Raw genomic sequence first — 18,083 nt, 5'->3', positions numbered from 1 at the left:
TACGTTTCAGACTTATTTCATGCAATATTAATTATAGAGATATAATGTATTTTCTTTTACTTACTTGAGAACAAATAAATTTTGTGGGAAACGAAGAAGACAAGTGAACGTAAAATAATAATAATAATATTGGGAAACTATATGAAGAAAAATATTTTTTTATTTATAATTTTTTTAATATCTCTTTCATGCATCCATCTTGTCCAAAAGAGCAAGTCCTTTTATATGAATAAAGTAGATTATAATTATTTTCTTCAATTAGTTTTTTATGTTTCGTTACTTCTTAGGTGCATTTACTTATGAAATTGAGAAATTAGAATTCGAAATCAGAATGATAGAAAGTGTTTACTTGTTAAATTACAAGGAAAAATGAAAATAAAATATGTTGGTCTACACAATTTTAGGATGAGCGAATAAGAACTTGATTCTCATAAGGCATTAGGAATCAAATTTTCATTCTGAAAACTGACTTTTTGACTCCAACTAAATTTCTTAATTTCCATTTTTCCTTGATTTCATAACAAAAAAAAAAAGAATGAAAAATCAAACCGAAATTCCAAATTCCACATTCATCAAATTCAAACCAATAACAACGTCATTTGATCTTATTGCATATAAGCACTTGTTAACATTGCGTCACTAATCATTAGGCGATATTCGCTCGCTACTCATCGAACCAGCAGCAGGTCATCGCCAACTGCCACTAATGATGACGATGACAATGATGATGATGATGATCATCATCATCATCATCGTCAGGTTGTAAATAAGGTATAATTATAAAAATTATTATTTTGGCTTAATTATCCATAACACAAGTGATATAAAAAAATGTACGACAATAATAATCATTTAAAGAAGCATGTCAAATCCAACATATAGATATTGATAAAAGAAAAACATAATTTGAAGAATTACAAAATATTCTTTATAGGGTCTCCACAAATTTTCATGCGAATTTGAGACTTTATACCGATGTCAAATGCTTTTACAAGTGTGAAATGATTTTTCAATGGTTTACAACATTATAAAAGCGTTGACACTGATGTGAGCACCTCTGCTTAAGAATGATTAATTTATGGTAATATACATATAATTGTAACTATGTGAAGGTAATTTCCTTAGGACAAGATTTAAAAGAATTATAACTTATTACAATGTACAATTTATTTTTATTTATAACTAGGTTAAATTGGGACCAAGATTATTTTATTATCATAAAAAGGCTATTCCTGTACATAATATGTACGAAGGTTTTAATGCATTGTTGTAGGGTTATAGTGCCTACATGTCAGAAATATACACATTTTCATAATTTTCTTTAGGTCCTACTCTCTTGCATATAGTATATTATATTTAGATTAACATCACGTTGATGATGTCGGTACCGTATATATATATATATATATATATATATATATAGATACAGAGATAGAGAGAGTCGTTCTTTAGTAAAAACATTATCGTTTTGATTAAATTACATGCGAATCAAATAACAAAAATGTTCTTAGTTTTTGTTATTTATGTATTATACATAAAAGTTTTATTTCTCTTGGGGAGAGTGTCTGTGGCAAAAATGAAAGAGTACTTGATATTTTAACAGAATGATCTCGTATAATGATGATAAAACTAACTATAAAATCTTATAACATTACTAAAATATTCATTCAATTTTATTTTTTAAATTCTTATTTACTTTCATATGGAGTAAATATTTGTATAGTTCAAATATTTAAAAAAATATCTCAAAATATTATTGTTGTTAAATTAATAACACTCTTATCGTCGTATTCATTTTTTTTATTTACTTTTACAATAATAACCTTTATATTATTATTTTTTGACATTAATCAGAAGGAAAAATTATCAATCAATATCCACCCTGATGAATAATATTATTTTATTGTACTATTGAACAAAAAAGCAAAACATCGTATCGATTTCACTGGATAATTTAATGGCTTTGCAGTTGCAGCCTCTCGCTTGCTTCTGTTCAAGTGTGGGACTGCCATGGAGTAAGCACAAATGACAAAAGCATTAACTTGTCAAGATTAACAACGAGGGCACAAGTCACTTGAGCTTGTAGCCCAGTCGTGGACCATTGCCCTCAAAGTTAAGTATGACTATGAGGGTAATGGTTTGAGTCCCCACAGACTCAACCTCCCTCAATTAAATATAATTGTGTGGAAATTTCTTATAACGTATTTCTTCCTTGCGAAATGCGAGTGGAGTAGAGACATCTCTCCTCTGTGAGTGGTATTTAGATGAGCATGTACTTCATAGAATAAAAAATGTAATAATATAAGTCTCATGTATATATATCTGATTGTAAATATCAGTGTAATGACCTGCTGTCATAGCAGTTGTATATATCTCTCTGTGTAATACAGTAACCTGATGCTTAATCAGTTTAAAAAAAAAAAAAAAACAACGAGGGCACAATTTGATGAATCCATTTCCATAAAATTGACAAAAGTATTAATCAGGTTGTGCTGAGAAGACTACATATCACGATCAACTTCATTCGTGCAAACCATGATGAAAACAAAAAGAAAAGAAAGTTCAATTATATAGAAAGTGTAGCCAAGGAAAGTTGAATTTGAAATTTTAAAATACATTTGCGGTACCATGTCATTTATATAATAAGTAATGATATTATGACTTGAGTGTATTTATTTTAAACTATTATCATACAAATAATGATTATATTAAATTTAATTATATATATCATGCATACATTAATTAGTTATAATATATTTGAAGTAGTCTAAAATTTCTCCAAAAGGGGGTGTTGTGGTGAGTGAGAAATGAGCGCATTGGTAATGAAGAATGAAAGTAACTGTGGCCATTGGTTTCATCGGATGGTGGATATTGATTCGTAAACACTAAACTTTTTCTTTTGTTAATGTCAAAACAAATTATTGCGAACGGTACTGATGTAAAAGTAAGCATAGAGAATAAGAGAAACAAAAAGCAATGACAAGATTTTTAACTAATTTAGTAACATGGGTATTTTGAGGTATGTTTTAAAATATAACTACTTAATAAATATTAATATCAAATTATAGGAATTAAAGAGGATTTTATTCAATAATTATGTGGTAAACAGAGGAGTAAAACAATAAGTTTTCTCCAAAAAGATTATTTAAATAGAAATAAATTCATATTATATTAATCAAATTATCCTCTCATCAAATTTAACAATCCTCCATTTTTTTTTATTAACCTACTTATAGTACTTCCCCTCGTCCAATAATAATGATATTAAAATTAATATAGTATTATTTAAAGAGAAAAAATTACTTTTTAATATTAAGAAAGAGAAAAATATCTTATACGAAGAATTTTTTAAAATTTTTATTATTAAGAATTTTTTATTGACGCTCTTGTGATGTTATGGTGTTAAGTCGAAAATTAATATCATAACATTATGATAGCATTTGATTTTATTATTATTCTCATCGTCATTGTCACTGTTGCAACCCTTTATCATTTATGCCGAGAAGGTAAAAGCTGTTTGGCAATGCCAAGTTATTTGCAAAAGGTCAAATTAAGTTAAAAGAGTAGAAAAATCTAATTAATTAATTAAATTAAGTTGCATTAAAATCTGAAGAAGCAGATTGAAAATTAAGAAAATATCAAATAAAATCGTAAGGAGTTAAAAGCGTGGCTAAGGAACCCCATATTGCTCGTCAATGACTGGCCAGGCCAGCGGCCGCTAGCCAGTCGTGGATTCCAAAGGACCTATTCATTCTAGTTAATTGTCTAATCCAATTGAAAAAATCTGAATTATTTAATTACAAAAAAAAAAATCAAAACGAAAACAGAACACGTAAGCCACATGAGGGTGGAATAGGTTGGACCCAGGGCAAGGGACGCGTAGATCGAGTTAGAAACGGCCACGTCTACGGTAGAAGTGACGTTGGAATAAATAAAAATGGCCAGCGCGATTATCGATGGGCCAACTCAACAACCAACTTTGCCCACGTATAAACGGTGTATTTGTATACGACACGCGTATGGTGACGTGGATGGTGCCCTGGCGCTCCTCCTTCTTCTTCCCCACCTCTTCTTTCTCTCTCTCTCTCTCTCCTCTCTTCTGTTCTCTGTAAAAAAACACAACTCTTCAGCTCCTGTTTAGCGAACCTTAACGAGAGAATGCCGAGCCTCACAATTTCCTTATAGAAATTTTCATAAAACCGACGGCGTTTCAAAATTTAACGGTTTAAGCATTCAAATTCCTGGACTTTAGGCAGGAAGGAGACTTGGTGTTCGATAATTTCAGGTAATAATGAACTTTTTAAATTTTATTAATTTTTATTTTCACTGTTGCGTTAGAAGATAACTTTGTTTCTCTTACATGGTGAGAGAGGTGCATGAAATTGTTGTGGTCGTTAAACTACGGTGATTAGTTGTCGTTTGGTTGGTGAGCGCATGCAGGAAACTGATGCAATATTGGAATTTTACGAATGTCGGATTATCGTGCACTTGAACAACATAACTCCTGTTTAAATAACTAAACTTTGTATGATTTTTATTTTGGTGGGGGGGGGGGGGGAACACATGAACAGACTGTACGAACAAAAAGTATTTTTGATTAAACTCATCTGGTTCCCTCAGTTCTTCCTTCACTTGTAGATTCTTACAATTTCTCGTTTACGGCTTCTTTACATCTGAAATTTTATTACCTCGAGAGGGAGAGATATTTGTAAAAAATTAAAAAAAAGAAAGTGACTCACTGTTTGCTTATGTTTCCGTGAATTGACGGACGAAATCCCGAGCGTTACGAGTTATCATGAAAGAAAAAACTGCAGGAGTTTTCCATCGCAGTTTCAAGGGTATTTTCGTATTTGTATCTCATACCATCCTTGTGAGATGGACGTGTTGTCTTTGATAATCCCTTTCTTGTTTGCATAGATCACTTTCTTTTTCAATCGTTGGGTACCGTAAAGACAGTTGTACCCTCTGGCCTTTCAGACTTTTTCTGAGGGCTTTCTTGATTCTTCTTCTTCTTCTTATTATTTTATTTCTTTATGATATGTTGAGTTTTTTAAACTTTAAAGTGAATTTTGGAGCTGATGAATTTAATTGCGATAGCCTTCAAAGTATTGATGAATTTATTTACTCCGAAGGTGGTGCATTTCTATTCTCTGTATTTTCTAGTTAAGAAAGGGATGATTTCTTCATATTTCATATGTATTGAGAATTTATGGAAATTTTATGTATATGAATGATTGTATTCGAAACTATGTTTTGTTTAATTGTATCATTACTGTTCTCTTGTCTTTTTAGGCTGCTTGCTCTTTGGAACTTCTTGCATCATCAAAAATCAACTGAGGGTTTCCAGTTTGGTGGTTGGCCATGGGGAACAATGAAGATGGAAAGTCCTTCAAGTCTGAAAAACCATCTTCACCTCCACCTTCGGTGAGCTGAGAAATTATACATTATTCCTTTATAGAATTCAATAGCAAAGATGGAGTATTTGCTTGGAAGAAACAATTTCCCCCATATCTTGTGGCGTTTAACTGCTGAAGTTTGCATCTGAGTATTTGTGAAATTGTTTAATTGGCAGGATCAAGGCAATATTCATATGTATACTGATTGGGCAGCTATGCAGGTTATTTACTTTATCTGTACACTTTGTTTCCCAGTTTCGTTTTAATGCACTGTTTATAGTGAAGTTGCTAATGGGGAATTATGTTCTTTCTTTACATCTTTAGGCTTATTATGGCCCCCGAGTTGCTATTCCGCCATATTACAACTCACCCATTGCATCTGGTCATGCTCCTCAACCCTACATGTGGGGCCCAGCCCAGGTATTGCTCAAAGCTCACGAGGATTGCTTTACCTTATTATTTAAGTTGGGAACAGTATATATCATTTCCTTATTCTGAGGAGTGAATTAAGTTAATACATGATTGGGATAATTTAGCATCTGTTTATTTCTTCCAGCCTATGATGCCACCATATGGAGCGCCTTATGCAGCCATCTATTCTACTGGAGGTGTTTATGCACATCCTGCTGTTCCTTTGGTAAGTTGATGTCCCCGTTATCTTTTGAATAGTCTATTCTGTCATTAGGTACCTGAGGAGTTTCACTTTTTATATTACGAAATAATTATTTATCTGTAGTGTGCAAAATTTGAGTTTGTGTGGTGTTTGGAAATCCTTTTAGCTGTTGCCCCCTGTTTGACAGAAAGTTTCTGATGTGTCTATTTTCCTTTTGATTTTCCCCAAAATTCTAGGGATCACATGCACACAATCATGGTGTTCCAACCTCGCCTGCTGTAAGTGGAGCCATTAAAGCTATGTTTTGTTGTATTTTTGGTGAAATAATTATGAGTAAGAAATGCGTTGTTGGGAAGAGATAGAATTCATTTGTGATTGCAGTTTTAGTTTAAGCTCCCACAAGTTGATTTTGGATGTAATTATAATGCGATAATGCAGGCTGTAACCCCATTGAACACAGAGGCACCTACTAAGTCGTCAGGAAATGCAGATCGAGGTTTAGCAAAGAAGCTGAAAGGGTTAGATGGCCTGGCAATGTCAATAGGCAATGCTAGTGCTGAGAGTGCTGAGGGTGGAGCAGAACAAAGGCCGTCACAGAGGTTGTTTATATTCATTTTCATATCGTGGTTCCTAGTTTATCTTTTCTATTAATGCTAATTGAATGACAATTTGAACAGTGAGGCCGACGGTTCTACTGATGGAAGTGATGGGAATACAGTTAGGGTGAGGACTTATTTTTCCTTTTCGAAACATGAATACGTTCTTATGCATTTTATGCTATAATTTTGGTATATTTTATAAATTTTGTCTATCTTCGCTGTCTGTCCTATTATCAGGCAGGTCAATCTAGAAAGAAAAGAAGCCGAGAGGGAACGCCAATTGCTGGTATGATTCTGTTTCTTCTCCAAGTTTTCATGAAGATGAACAGTAGATTTTGACCCGTGATTGTTAATTTAAGTGGCATAGATGAACAGTAGATACCTGTGATTGTTAATTTTAGTGGCATGGATTTTCTATTCACTGTTTTACAGCATTTCTGATAGCATAGTTTATGTGGCTTAACTGAGCACTCTGTGGTTAGTCATTGTAGATGAGAGATGATGGTATTCTAATTTTTCCTGTGATTCGAGAATAGACTAATTGAGTATAACTTGTTTGCTTGAGTAAATACTTGTTTTGTGGCTTAATTGAGCACTTTATCTGTGTGCCCTGTGGGTTTGTGAATCTTATTGGCAAATGTAGTAGTGATGATTTGTTCCAATAATATTCAGAAATCATTTATTATTATGTTCATGATTTGTAGAATGCTCTATAGAATAATTTGTATGCCCTGTATAGCATGCTGTGCTCCGATTTTATCAATTAGCTTGCAATGTGAATATGATGCCACCTATGGGGGATAACGGAAAAGCAAGGAAATGAAAATAAATAATTGGGCCATGGGACACTATTGATTAGTCTCGTTTGCAATATTATAAGGTTTGTTTAACTTCTATGCCAGGAGGAGATGGGAAAACTGATATCCAGTCAACTCCTGTGCCTGTTGGTGTGAATGCTACTCCTGATAAGGTGTTAGCTACAGCTGTTGCTCCCACTTCTGTTTCAGGAAAACCCGTTGGTCCTGTGCTTTCTCCTGGCATGCCTACAAAATTGGAGCTCAGGAATGCACCTGGCATGAACGTTAAGGCAAGTCCAACCAGTGTTCCACAGCCTTGTGCAGTTTTACCTCCTGAAACCTGGATTCAGGTATTTTTTTGCCAATGCTATTTTATTATATTTTATTTTTAATCTTTCTTACCACTCTGCTTTAACATGATATGGAGCGGCTTGTTTCTAAGTTTTGATTTGATGTATTCCAAGAAGTTTATGTTTAGAATTTTGGTGGTAAATGCAGTGTCTTTAGAAGTTTTCGGTTGAAAGTAATTTTTGATTGTTTTGTACCCTTTTCTCAGAATGAACGGGAGCTGAAACGGGAAAGGAGGAAACAATCTAATCGAGAATCTGCTAGAAGGTCTAGGTTGAGGAAGCAGGTAAAGTAAAAAGAGATGTGAGAGTACTCTTACTTAAAAACTTTGTTTCAATTGTTGGAATCACTGTATAGCTCTCATCAATATAGGAGCTAATTTTCTTGCTTCTCCCTATTTAAAACTTCCTTCCAGGCTGAGGCTGAAGAACTTTCTCGTAAAGTTGATTCCTTGATTGATGAGAATGCTTCCCTCAAGTCTGAAATAAATCAATTATCAGAGAATTCTGAGAAACTGAGGCAAGAAAACGCAGCATTACTGGTATGCCATATAAATGTTATTATTTTCTGGACTGTTAGTTTGTTTTCCAATGAAGCCAACAGGTCATGTGTTTTTGTATGCGAATGTTTTTGTTGTAATCTATTAATTGGTTTAACATACAGGAAAAACTGAAGAGTGCACAACTGGGAAACAAGCAAGAGATTGTTTTGAACGAGGACAAGAGGGTTACACCTGTTAGCACAGAAAACCTATTATCTAGAGTTAACAACTCCGGTACTGTTGATAGAAACATGGAGGAAGGAGGTCACCTGTTTGAGAAAAACTCAAACTCTGGTGCCAAGCTACATCAGCTTTTGGATGCAAGTCCAAGGACAGATGCCGTGGCTGCAGGCTGATTAACTCTTTTAACTCTTTCTGTAGAAGCCGTTTTGCTTGTCTGCCTCGGAAACTAGAGCTAACAGCCAGAAAGAATGAATTAAATAGCTGAATTAGTGTTGTTCTATGTCGTGTGTAATGTGGTTGGTTGTCTTTTTAACTCATGGCAAACCTGATGTATTTTAGTAAAAATCAGAGTGCTAGGATGGGAGATGGGTGTACATTTAAGGAGGAGAGTAGTGATTGTTCAGTTTAGGGGGGAAAGGACTTTGGAATCTATGTTATGTCGTATTTATTAGGTGTGCAATTTTATTAACTAGTATTGAACACAGAGAGACTCACTGTTCTATGTCAATGCCAAAGCCCCAAATGATACTGCGTGCGTGCGTGCTTTCCTGGATTCTTTTTTCTTTCTTTGTAGTTCTTTCTTGTTATTAAAATATAACAAGTGGCCTTCTGAGTCGGGCCAGGCAGCGTAGCGTAGGATTCAAAGCGTCCTCGTTTGATGGGCCCACATGATCCATCTACGACTATGCCCGGGGTAATTCGAATTTCAACCCCGTGCCGGTCAAAGACTTGACCGGTTTCGTTTTATGCAGATTAAAGAGTTAAAGACGACAAATTATCTGGCCTTATACGTTTCTGTATGTAACGCAGCAAATGAGGAGCAGCCACGCGTTGCAGGAGAGAGGAAAAGTTGTTGGAACTTAGCTGATACAAGATTAATTTCCATTGAGCTGTTACATACAGAGTCTGTAACGTAGTTTTGTCCACGTTTTCAAATATAGAGTAGTGGAATTCTGGCAATCCAGCATCGTGAACTGAGTTCAGTCGTTTTGTTTTGTTTTGTTTTTTTTTTGTTTTTTTTTTGTTTTTTTAATAAATTTTGGTTCTACAATGTTTAATCACACAATACAATTACACGTGTGCGCAAATATATGAAGAGGATAGAAAGGAGGATCGTCGATCGGTGCCTGCGGTGCAAACGAAGACACCATGGCTGTGGCCCAAGGCTGCCCACGTAATTGAAACACTAAAATCTACTAAGCCCTTATGCAGTAGCAGAAAAGAGGACCAAATCTACACACTCCCTCCTATCGTTGCCAGTTCATGGTCCCCATAGGATCTCATCTAATGAACATTCGTCTCAAATTTACCAAAATTCGCACCGTCAAATCAAATGCAATTTTCAAATTCCAAATAACGATACTTAGAAATTTCTGGGTGTAATTGTCAAAATAGTTCAATCTATCATCCATGGCTTACTGTCACATCCTAAAGAAAAAAAAGGTCCACCTTGTTGTATCATATAAAATTTTAAAAATGAAAAAAAGATAATAATAAAAGGTCCGCTTTTGTTGGTTAAGGCGATTTTGTCAAATGGAGGGCTCTGATTCATTGTAAAGTCAGTGTCATAACGTGAGAAAAATAATTCTCATTCTTATTTGAATTGTTGACCGTTTGTACAGCTTTTAACATGTACTTTCTCGGATTTCCCACGTCCTAGATCTATGCAACCGAATTCTCAATTTTCAATTTATTATTATTTTTCTTCACATGCTTTCACAATCTTGTTTCCTACCCAATCTTATTTTAGTTACAAATGTTTAAGAAATAGAGCAAATCCAACACTTGTGAGAAAAGTATTGCTTCTAAACACTTTTTCTTTCATTATCATTAGCCAAGAGGCAACAGCCATGCATGTGCTCTGTTTTTTTTGTTACTTACTTACAGTCATAGGCTCATAGGCCCTGACATTGCTTCAATATTAAATATGATGAAGTCGTTAGACGTTAGATTTACATTTCCAAATCTAAAGGGTCTTAGTTAGTTTGTCGTTTTTCGTCATCGTTTTGAAATTTAAATGTACGTACGGTCTGGGAGGGGCTAGTCCTATCTGCAGAGTGCAGTAGTGGGAGATCATTAATGTTCGAATTTATAACTCCTCGAAGTTTGATTTCACTTGTCTTATTATATAAAATAGGACAAGATTGACTAATTTAAATAGGTGTTGGGTTACTCAGTTGCCAGATGTTTCAATGGCGTTAGCCTTTCTGGGGGGGTTCTCTAGATCTGACTGACTCCGAGCAACTTATAAATAGAATCTAGTAAGAACTTGCAAAAAGCTATTGTTTCTAGTCCACGAGAAAGGTGATTTTTTGGATTTGGATTCTGGAAGTGTCACTCTTTTTATGTTCATTAGTCATTACTGCTGTCGGCAACTCAAGATAGGTGAACAGTTTTTGTTTTTTATAATAATTTTCTGTATCGCAACATATGGGACATTCGGCAGCAGTGTGGGATTACAGGGCTGCAATTGAGATTGCAAAAGACTGGAATGGTATTGATCAGGTTGTTCTTCGGAGCCCACATGGACCCTCTGCTAAGGTGAATAGGGAACTTGTTCCAGATAACTGGTTGTGTATGTTGTCATCACTCATCATTATCATCAATATCATTGTTCTTATTTTATTTTGAACGTGTGTATAGGTTAGCTTGTACGGAGGACAAATAACTTCATGGAGGAATGAGAAAGGAGAAGAACTTTTATTCACTAGTAGTAAGGTGATGTTTTGTCATTCTTTTTCTTTCAATGATGGTTACCCTGTCTAGAGTCAGTAGTGATTACATTTCTAAGGTCCTGTTATTCAAAGGAAATGGTGCTAATTTTTTTTTTGTCCTTCGTCGTATGAATGATTATTCTTAAGATGTGGAATTTTATCTGAAAAATAAATTTGGTTTCATCAGCTTCAATCTGGCTATATTTTGAGGTAAATTGCATAGTTTACTGAAGAATTTTGGGAGTTTGTAGATATTAGTTGTTTTGTTTGATTAACTGATGTCCCAAGAGTAATTGCATGTGTAGCATGATATGATGCTGCATCCGACTGCTAGTGGAATAATGTGTATACCGCGAGAACTTGATTAAAATCATATTATTGCTGTAAGACTTTAAGCAGCCTATTCATTTAGTAGTCGCCTCTCAGTTGGAATCTGGCTCTAGACTCAAAATTTGATGAAGATAGCATAAATCTACAAGCTAGAGGCATTAGAGAAATTCACTTGTGTTTTTTTCTTTTATCATCAAAAACAGGCAATATTTAAGCCGCCAAAAGCAATTCGTGGAGGGATCTCTACTTGTTTCCCGCAGGTACTTTAAACCAGTTTTTGGTGTAATGCATTGATATCACCCAGTCCTGAACATTTTCTGCCCGCTCATACTATTTTAATGCTTGTGAAGTTTGGAAATTGCGGGTCACCAGAACTGCATGGATTTGCAAGGAACAAATTGTGGATAATTGATGATAATCCTCCACCTATGCCCCCAAATGATTCTGATGGAAAAACTTGCGTTGATCTACTGCTTAAACCATCTGAAGAGGACCCGAAGTGCTGGCCTTATAGGTATGGACTTGGATGTTGCAGACTTTGCCAAAGCTTTTAAATAAATTCACAACCAACATTACAAAGTTGCACTTAGAGCGCTTAAAATTAGTTTATCAGTTCTGTCATAGGTTGAAATCTAGATTGTATATAATTACATTATGTGATGTAACTGAGGTTTAATTATTGATTATTGATTTTTGTGTGCCACTGCAAAATTCAGAACTATCAGTTTTTACCTTTGTAAAATGGCAAGTTAAATTCAGAGCTGTCAATATCTATCTTTGGTTACGCTATGCTAATGGACCTTTTCTTTTCTCAGTTTCGAGTATCGTCTTAGGGTGATGCTTGCAGCAGATGGAGGTCTGACATTAATATCAAGAGTTAGGAACATTAATGGCAAACCGTTCAATTTCTCCTTTGCATATCACACATACTTGTTGGTTTCTGACATTAGGTATGCAATATCATTTGCACAACTTAAAACAGGATTTACCTTTTGATATTTCTTAACGATCTAATAATGAGTATGACCTTTTGTAAGTAAAAATGTTTGCAAATGTGTTCACAGTGAAGTGAGGATAGAAGGCTTGGAGACACTTGACTACCTTGACAATCTTCGTCAAAGAGAAAGATTTACAGAACAAGGAGATGCAGTAACCATTGAATCTGAGGTAAAATCTTGAGTTTTTCAGTACAGCTGTTAAAAGGATTTGGACTTAAACAATCAGGGAACAAGGCCTCACTTGGATTGGCCGAGATTCTAAATTCCAACTAGTTTCAGGTTTTACTTGGTTGTGCCTCTTATTCTTTTTCAATGTGGAGTAGAGTCCATTGATGCTGAGAAAATTGAGTTTGGAATATGAGGGTTATGTTGCTTCTGGGATCTCAGGCTTGTTTATTTGTTTATTTTTTTTTTTTTTTGCCAGATGGATCGAGTTTATCTTCGTTCTCCTAATGTAATTGCAGTGCTTGATCATGAAAGGAAGAGAACATTTGTTTTAAGAAAGGAAGGCCTGTCAGATGTTGGTGAGTTACCATTTGTTTAAGTATGCACGTCACCTACTGTTAACAAGAAACAAGTGCATCAATTTGTATATATGCATCTTGTTAATTAAAATAATCTCGAGTGAGACTGCAGTTATAACTGTGCTTGTGATGCTTTATTATCAAGAAATCTGATTACCGAGTTGCAAGAGAATTCCTGTTAACATATCAACGGACATAACAATTTGCTCCGTGGGTGTTGTTCTCTGAGCCTTTGATATTTGATGTTTTTTTATATTTCTTTTGAAAATCTACAGTGGTGTGGAATCCATGGGAGAAGAGATCAAAGTCAATGGTAGATTTTGGTGATGAAGAATACAAACAGATGCTATGTGTTGACGCAGCAGCAGTCGAGAAGCCTATCACGTTGAAACCAGGCGAGGAGTGGACGGGGCGATTGCAGCTTTTGGTTGTGCCTTCGAGTTTCTGCAGTGAACAGTTTGAACTCTAGGCAGGAGATCTTCAAGCTGTGCAACAAAATATCAATTTGTAAATGGCCATGATTGGTGTAGTAGGAATAGTTAGTAGTTCAATGTTGCTTTGATTTTGTATTAGTAGCATTGAACTGAAACGAGGCACGAAGTTTAATATTTCTCAGCGCAGGCCTTTGAATGCATGATATTGAACCAAAGAAGTAGCGTTCTATAGAAATGCCAAGATTCAGAAACCGTGACCATCATTCCCAGGATCCTTTTATCAGATTTTGATTCAGTGCCACTGCCGTGCCCGTTGTTTTGAAGCTTAACATTATTCTTCACCGATAATCCACCTGATGAATTGTCATCACTCGTCTTTCAAATCATGATTGCTTCGCTGTTCTACATCAGTTGGTTTTCCTGAGGCTGTAAGGTCAAAAGTCTGAACGCTTCAACTGAGTATGTAGATCGATTTGTTTTCAGACTATTTTAAACGGTTTGTTCATATAAATTCTTCATGTCATTGTGCACTGTCGTGATGACTGGTGGCAGACCATGATTTTGGCTTATGTGTGGTGGGAGATGATGGCGTATTGAAGGAGCTTGAGCTAGTTCGATTTCAGTATCTTGATGGAGGAGCAAACAATTTTTCATAGGATGATCACTCATCTCTGCTCAACATGCAAGTATGAACATTTGTTTTCTTTCTCGCTGCTAGAGTTTATAAATCTGAGCAATTTCTATTGCTCAAAATTTAATCCAACTCAAAAAAAAATAAAATAAATTAAAAAAAAGGGAAAAAATAAATCTTAAATGAAGTAACATTCTGCTTTCTGAAGCTAGCAAATTCGTTTTGATATGCAAGATTTTTACATTTGTCTTGACTGCTTTTAAACTTCACTACCCGCCACAAATAAATTCCGCTGACGTGGAACTTTTAGACCGTTATAATGTGATTCCATCTTCAATTAACAGTCCTTTATTAAATATTCATAGTAAAATTCTATGAACTAGATATTTCTTCTTTATTTTTTTGAAAAAAATTGTAACTTCTTTGGAATATCACTGATGCACTCTATTTGCAACTATTGTTTTCTCTTAAATTTAAATTTCACACTCCTGAAAATACTCGAATCCTCTACTTAATTTATAGATAAAGAGAAGAAATGCCGACCGCAAAATTATTACAATGTTTAACATTTTTTTTTTTTTACACTAGATGCATAGGAGATTTCAAATTTGCGAATTAACATTTGAAAGTATATGCTTTCGACCATAGGTAAGCATATATAATTTTACATTATTATTATTATTATTATTATATGATAATATCTTTGCAAATAAATGTGTTGCGGTGCCTGCTATGCATGCCTATGATAGATCCTAATAACAATAATGATCAATCCCCGACCAAGAAAATGGCATGGTCGGCCAAAACGTCTTAAATTCAATTTTGTTATTCTTGAAATAAAATCTCGTTACATAGATATAACCTATTCTACATTTTATAAGATTAAGTGATGTGTCATTTTTCGTGATTGGTTCACGTAGTATTCAGTTCACCGAATCACACGATCGAGTCATAAATACCAAACAAATATTGGTCCTTTCTGCGTCACTCATGGGTAGGTTACTAGGTTAGGGGCTACTCTCTATTCAGTATTCACCACCGATGTCATAAACTGTGAGTGGTAACTAATTAAACTGGTAATTGCTCGTCGATGTAAATTGTAAAAAGCCAATTCAATGGATAGGATTACCGATAAATGGCAGCGCGCTTTCAATCCCACGTGGATCAAAATGCAACAGTCGGTATTTTTTTTTTTTTTTTTTGGGGGGGGGGGGGGGGGAAAAAAAAAAAAATAAAATAAGTTTTATTACATCATGTAATTAGAATTATTCGTTTAATGTGCAGGACTAGAAAATAACATTTGTTGTCGAGTTATATTTACAGACCTAATTACTATTTAATAAACATAAATTGACATCACACCGCTTATTCACACATGTTGTAAAGGAAATAGACGCGGAAACTCAAACCACTTTTGCCTGCCCGTTTGAACAAAATCACGCAATTTTCTGAATTTACCAAACCAACAGTAAACAAAGTGCAAAACTGAAAACAAACACACTACCAACCAAAAAAAAAAAAAAAAAAAAAAAAAGAGTGCAATTACAAACCTTCCCGCCATGTCAGCGTCTAAAACGCCGCGCGTGAATCTCGCGCAAGATGAATTTGTGCCACCCGTACTCTAGCTTCCGAGTGAAGCGAGGAGACAACCCCTACCTTCTTAATCCTCAGTCGTGCCATCTTATAGGTTTCTCACTCATCCTTGTGTGTTAAATTTAGCGCGCTCTCTCTCTCTCTCTCTCACAGTCATAATGACTTTGTCATCACGATCCGATTTGATGAACAATCTCAGATCTCTTTAATCAGTTTCGTCTCTTTTTTTTTATTATCATTAATCAGATACATAATTCACGATCGAGATCTCTGATTTCCTCATTTAAATTCTCTATTTCATTTCCCAGAATTTTGGTTTTCACCCGCTAATCAAGATTTCGCTTCACCTTGATTGATCGATGTGTTTATTCATTTATTACGTGTTCGATTATTTTGAATTTTATCGATCATTTCATCATTAATTAGCTAGATTATATTTTCGATCGTATTAATCCCCCCCCAACCCCAAAAGAAAAACAGGGGGCCGATTGATTTCCATGTCGACTCCAACTCCAAGAATAGCCGGACAGCAAGCGAAGCCGATACTCCAGAAACCGCCGGGTTATAGAGACCCAAACGGTCCGCAGGCCAGGCCCAGACCGATAGGCCCGCCTCGTAAACCACCCATCCCACCATCGTTTCCCGCAAAGAGGAGACGAAAGAGTTGCTGTCGTGTTTGCTGCTGCTGCTTTTGTTTCTTCATAGTATTGCTCATCATCCTCATAGTAATCGCTGGTGCGTTATTCTACCTGTGGTTCGACCCAAAGCTCCCGGTTTTCCATCTCCAGTCATTCTCATTCCGGCACTTTAACGTCTCCGTGAAGTCCGACGGAACATACCTGCACGCCGCGACGTTAACGAGAGTGGAAGCACGGAACCCCAACGGGAAGTTGAGGTATTATTACGGGCACACCGACGTGGAGGTGACTGCGGGGAAAGATAAGGAGATTGACTTGGGGACGGGGAGCGTGCCGGGGTTCACTCAGGGCACAAAGAACGCGAGGAGTCTGAAGATTGAAACGAAGACTGATGAGCTCGTTGAAGATGGGATGGGGCCAAGGCTTATGAGCCATCACAAGAGCAAGGATTTGGTGGTGAACGTGGTTGTTAAAACCACTGTGGCCGTTATCGTCCAAGGCCGGAAGACAAGGCCGTTGGCCGTCAAGGTGACTTGTGGCGGTCAGAGCTTGAAGGCTCTCGATAAAATGCCTAAATGCACCATCCATTTCCTCAAATGGTAATTACTAAAAAAAAAAAAATTAATTAATCATCTCATTTAATTAATTAATTAATTATGACTTAATCAATTTCTCTCTTGTTTAATTTGATGCAAATTCTCACTATTACGATCTTCATTGCAGGATCAGCATTCATTGATAAGGGATTCATATAAACGGAGTTCGCATGATGATAGAAGATCGGTATTATATATGTAGGATAAGGCAGTTTTTTCAGAAAAAAAAAAGTATTTTTTGTATTTATAATAATAATAATCATATTGTTATTATATATGGAAAAAAAAAAACAAGCAAAAGAAAGAGTGGTCGGTGGAGTATGGGTGTCAGGGTCGGTGGTATATGAGACGAGAGTCGTCTAACGAATGTGTCCGAGTCCGAAAGCTATGGATTCTCTTTGATGTCATGGGGTACATATGTCTTGTAGTTGACGAAATGGGTATGTGTAAATTAGCTGTTTGTTTAATTTATTGTGGTTGATTGGGTTTGATATTTTTTCCCCCCAAAAAAAAAAGAAAGAAATTATTCGATTGATTAAACAATCTTTTTTCATATGTCACAGTGGTGGCTGTTGGGGGGGGTGTGTTCTCTCTCTGTAGGACAGTAGGAGTGGTGGTTTTCGGATTCCTGATCAAACGAACTAACAGGCTGCCTCCATTTCTTTCAACAAAAGAAACCAACAAAAGTAGAAAGAACAAATCTAAATTAAATGTAAATTAATATAAGGTGCTGCATCCATTTTTATCTTTGGAAAATAAGCTGTCACGTTGTGCTAAGAGTGGAGTGTTTGCTTCGTTAACTAAGACTAGCAGAAAAGGGAAAGGGAAATCATATCTACTTTGGTGCAATTTTTATTATTCTATTAAAAAGCTGAGTAATGCATTCAATAGGGCTCGCTTGTCAAGATTTACCATTCTAGTTTGTTGGCTTTCAAACTTTTAGCGGGAATAATAATAATTACTATTACTATTTAGATTAATTATAATTACTATTTAGATTGGAATGTTGCCACACTATCCATATACATTTTTACTAATTAGATTGGAATGTTGCGAATGTCAAACTTGATGATAATCCCTGTGAATCTTGTTCTTCATATATTCTTGTGTCAAGGAGAAAATTTCATTGCTGAATTATATATTATTTG

At 35.3% G+C, this 18,083-nt stretch overlaps 3 protein-coding genes across 4 annotated transcripts; all 3 read left to right on the top strand.

Annotated features, from left to right (window-relative positions):
* The first annotated feature begins 3,977 nt into the window (after window positions 1-3,977).
* On the top strand, window positions 3,978-9,030 carry LOC18047090 (common plant regulatory factor 1). 2 transcript variants are annotated; one of them, XM_006444836.2, is made up of 13 exons: window positions 3,979-4,285; window positions 5,293-5,424; window positions 5,573-5,617; window positions 5,721-5,816; window positions 5,953-6,033; window positions 6,246-6,287; window positions 6,448-6,608; window positions 6,687-6,732; window positions 6,846-6,894; window positions 7,511-7,755; window positions 7,962-8,039; window positions 8,169-8,294; window positions 8,417-9,030. In XM_006444836.2, the coding sequence occupies exons 2-13, from the start codon at window positions 5,362-5,364 to the stop codon at window positions 8,648-8,650; spliced, it is 1,266 nt and encodes a 421-aa protein (XP_006444899.1). In that variant the 5' UTR covers window positions 3,979-4,285; window positions 5,293-5,361; the 3' UTR covers window positions 8,651-9,030. The 2 variants fall into 2 exon arrangements, with proteins under 2 accessions (XP_006444898.1, XP_006444899.1); XM_006444835.2 differs by lacking the exon at window positions 6,246-6,287 and having other exon boundaries at window positions 3,978-4,285.
* Window positions 9,031-10,326: 1,296 nt separating this feature from the next.
* On the top strand, window positions 10,327-14,123 carry LOC18047089 (putative glucose-6-phosphate 1-epimerase). The gene is made up of 8 exons (XM_006444832.2): window positions 10,327-11,018; window positions 11,121-11,195; window positions 11,725-11,781; window positions 11,872-12,035; window positions 12,337-12,471; window positions 12,586-12,688; window positions 12,944-13,043; window positions 13,319-14,123. The coding sequence occupies exons 1-8, from the start codon at window positions 10,908-10,910 to the stop codon at window positions 13,510-13,512; spliced, it is 939 nt and encodes a 312-aa protein (XP_006444895.1). The 5' UTR covers window positions 10,327-10,907; the 3' UTR covers window positions 13,513-14,123.
* Window positions 14,124-15,644: 1,521 nt separating this feature from the next.
* Window positions 15,645-17,149, top strand: LOC18047088 (NDR1/HIN1-like protein 13). The gene is made up of 2 exons (XM_006444831.2): window positions 15,645-16,938; window positions 17,063-17,149. The coding sequence occupies exons 1-2, from the start codon at window positions 16,199-16,201 to the stop codon at window positions 17,076-17,078; spliced, it is 756 nt and encodes a 251-aa protein (XP_006444894.1). The 5' UTR covers window positions 15,645-16,198; the 3' UTR covers window positions 17,079-17,149.
* The last annotated feature ends 934 nt before the right edge of the window (window positions 17,150-18,083 follow it).

Source organism: Citrus clementina, unplaced genomic scaffold (assembly GCF_000493195.1).
Source record: "Citrus clementina cultivar Clemenules unplaced genomic scaffold, Citrus_clementina_v1.0 scaffold_3, whole genome shotgun sequence".
NCBI classification, from domain to species: domain Eukaryota; kingdom Viridiplantae; phylum Streptophyta; class Magnoliopsida; order Sapindales; family Rutaceae; genus Citrus; species Citrus x clementina.
The sequence above is the reverse complement of the archived record's forward strand: the minus strand, read 5'-3'. Positions and strand labels throughout refer to the sequence as shown.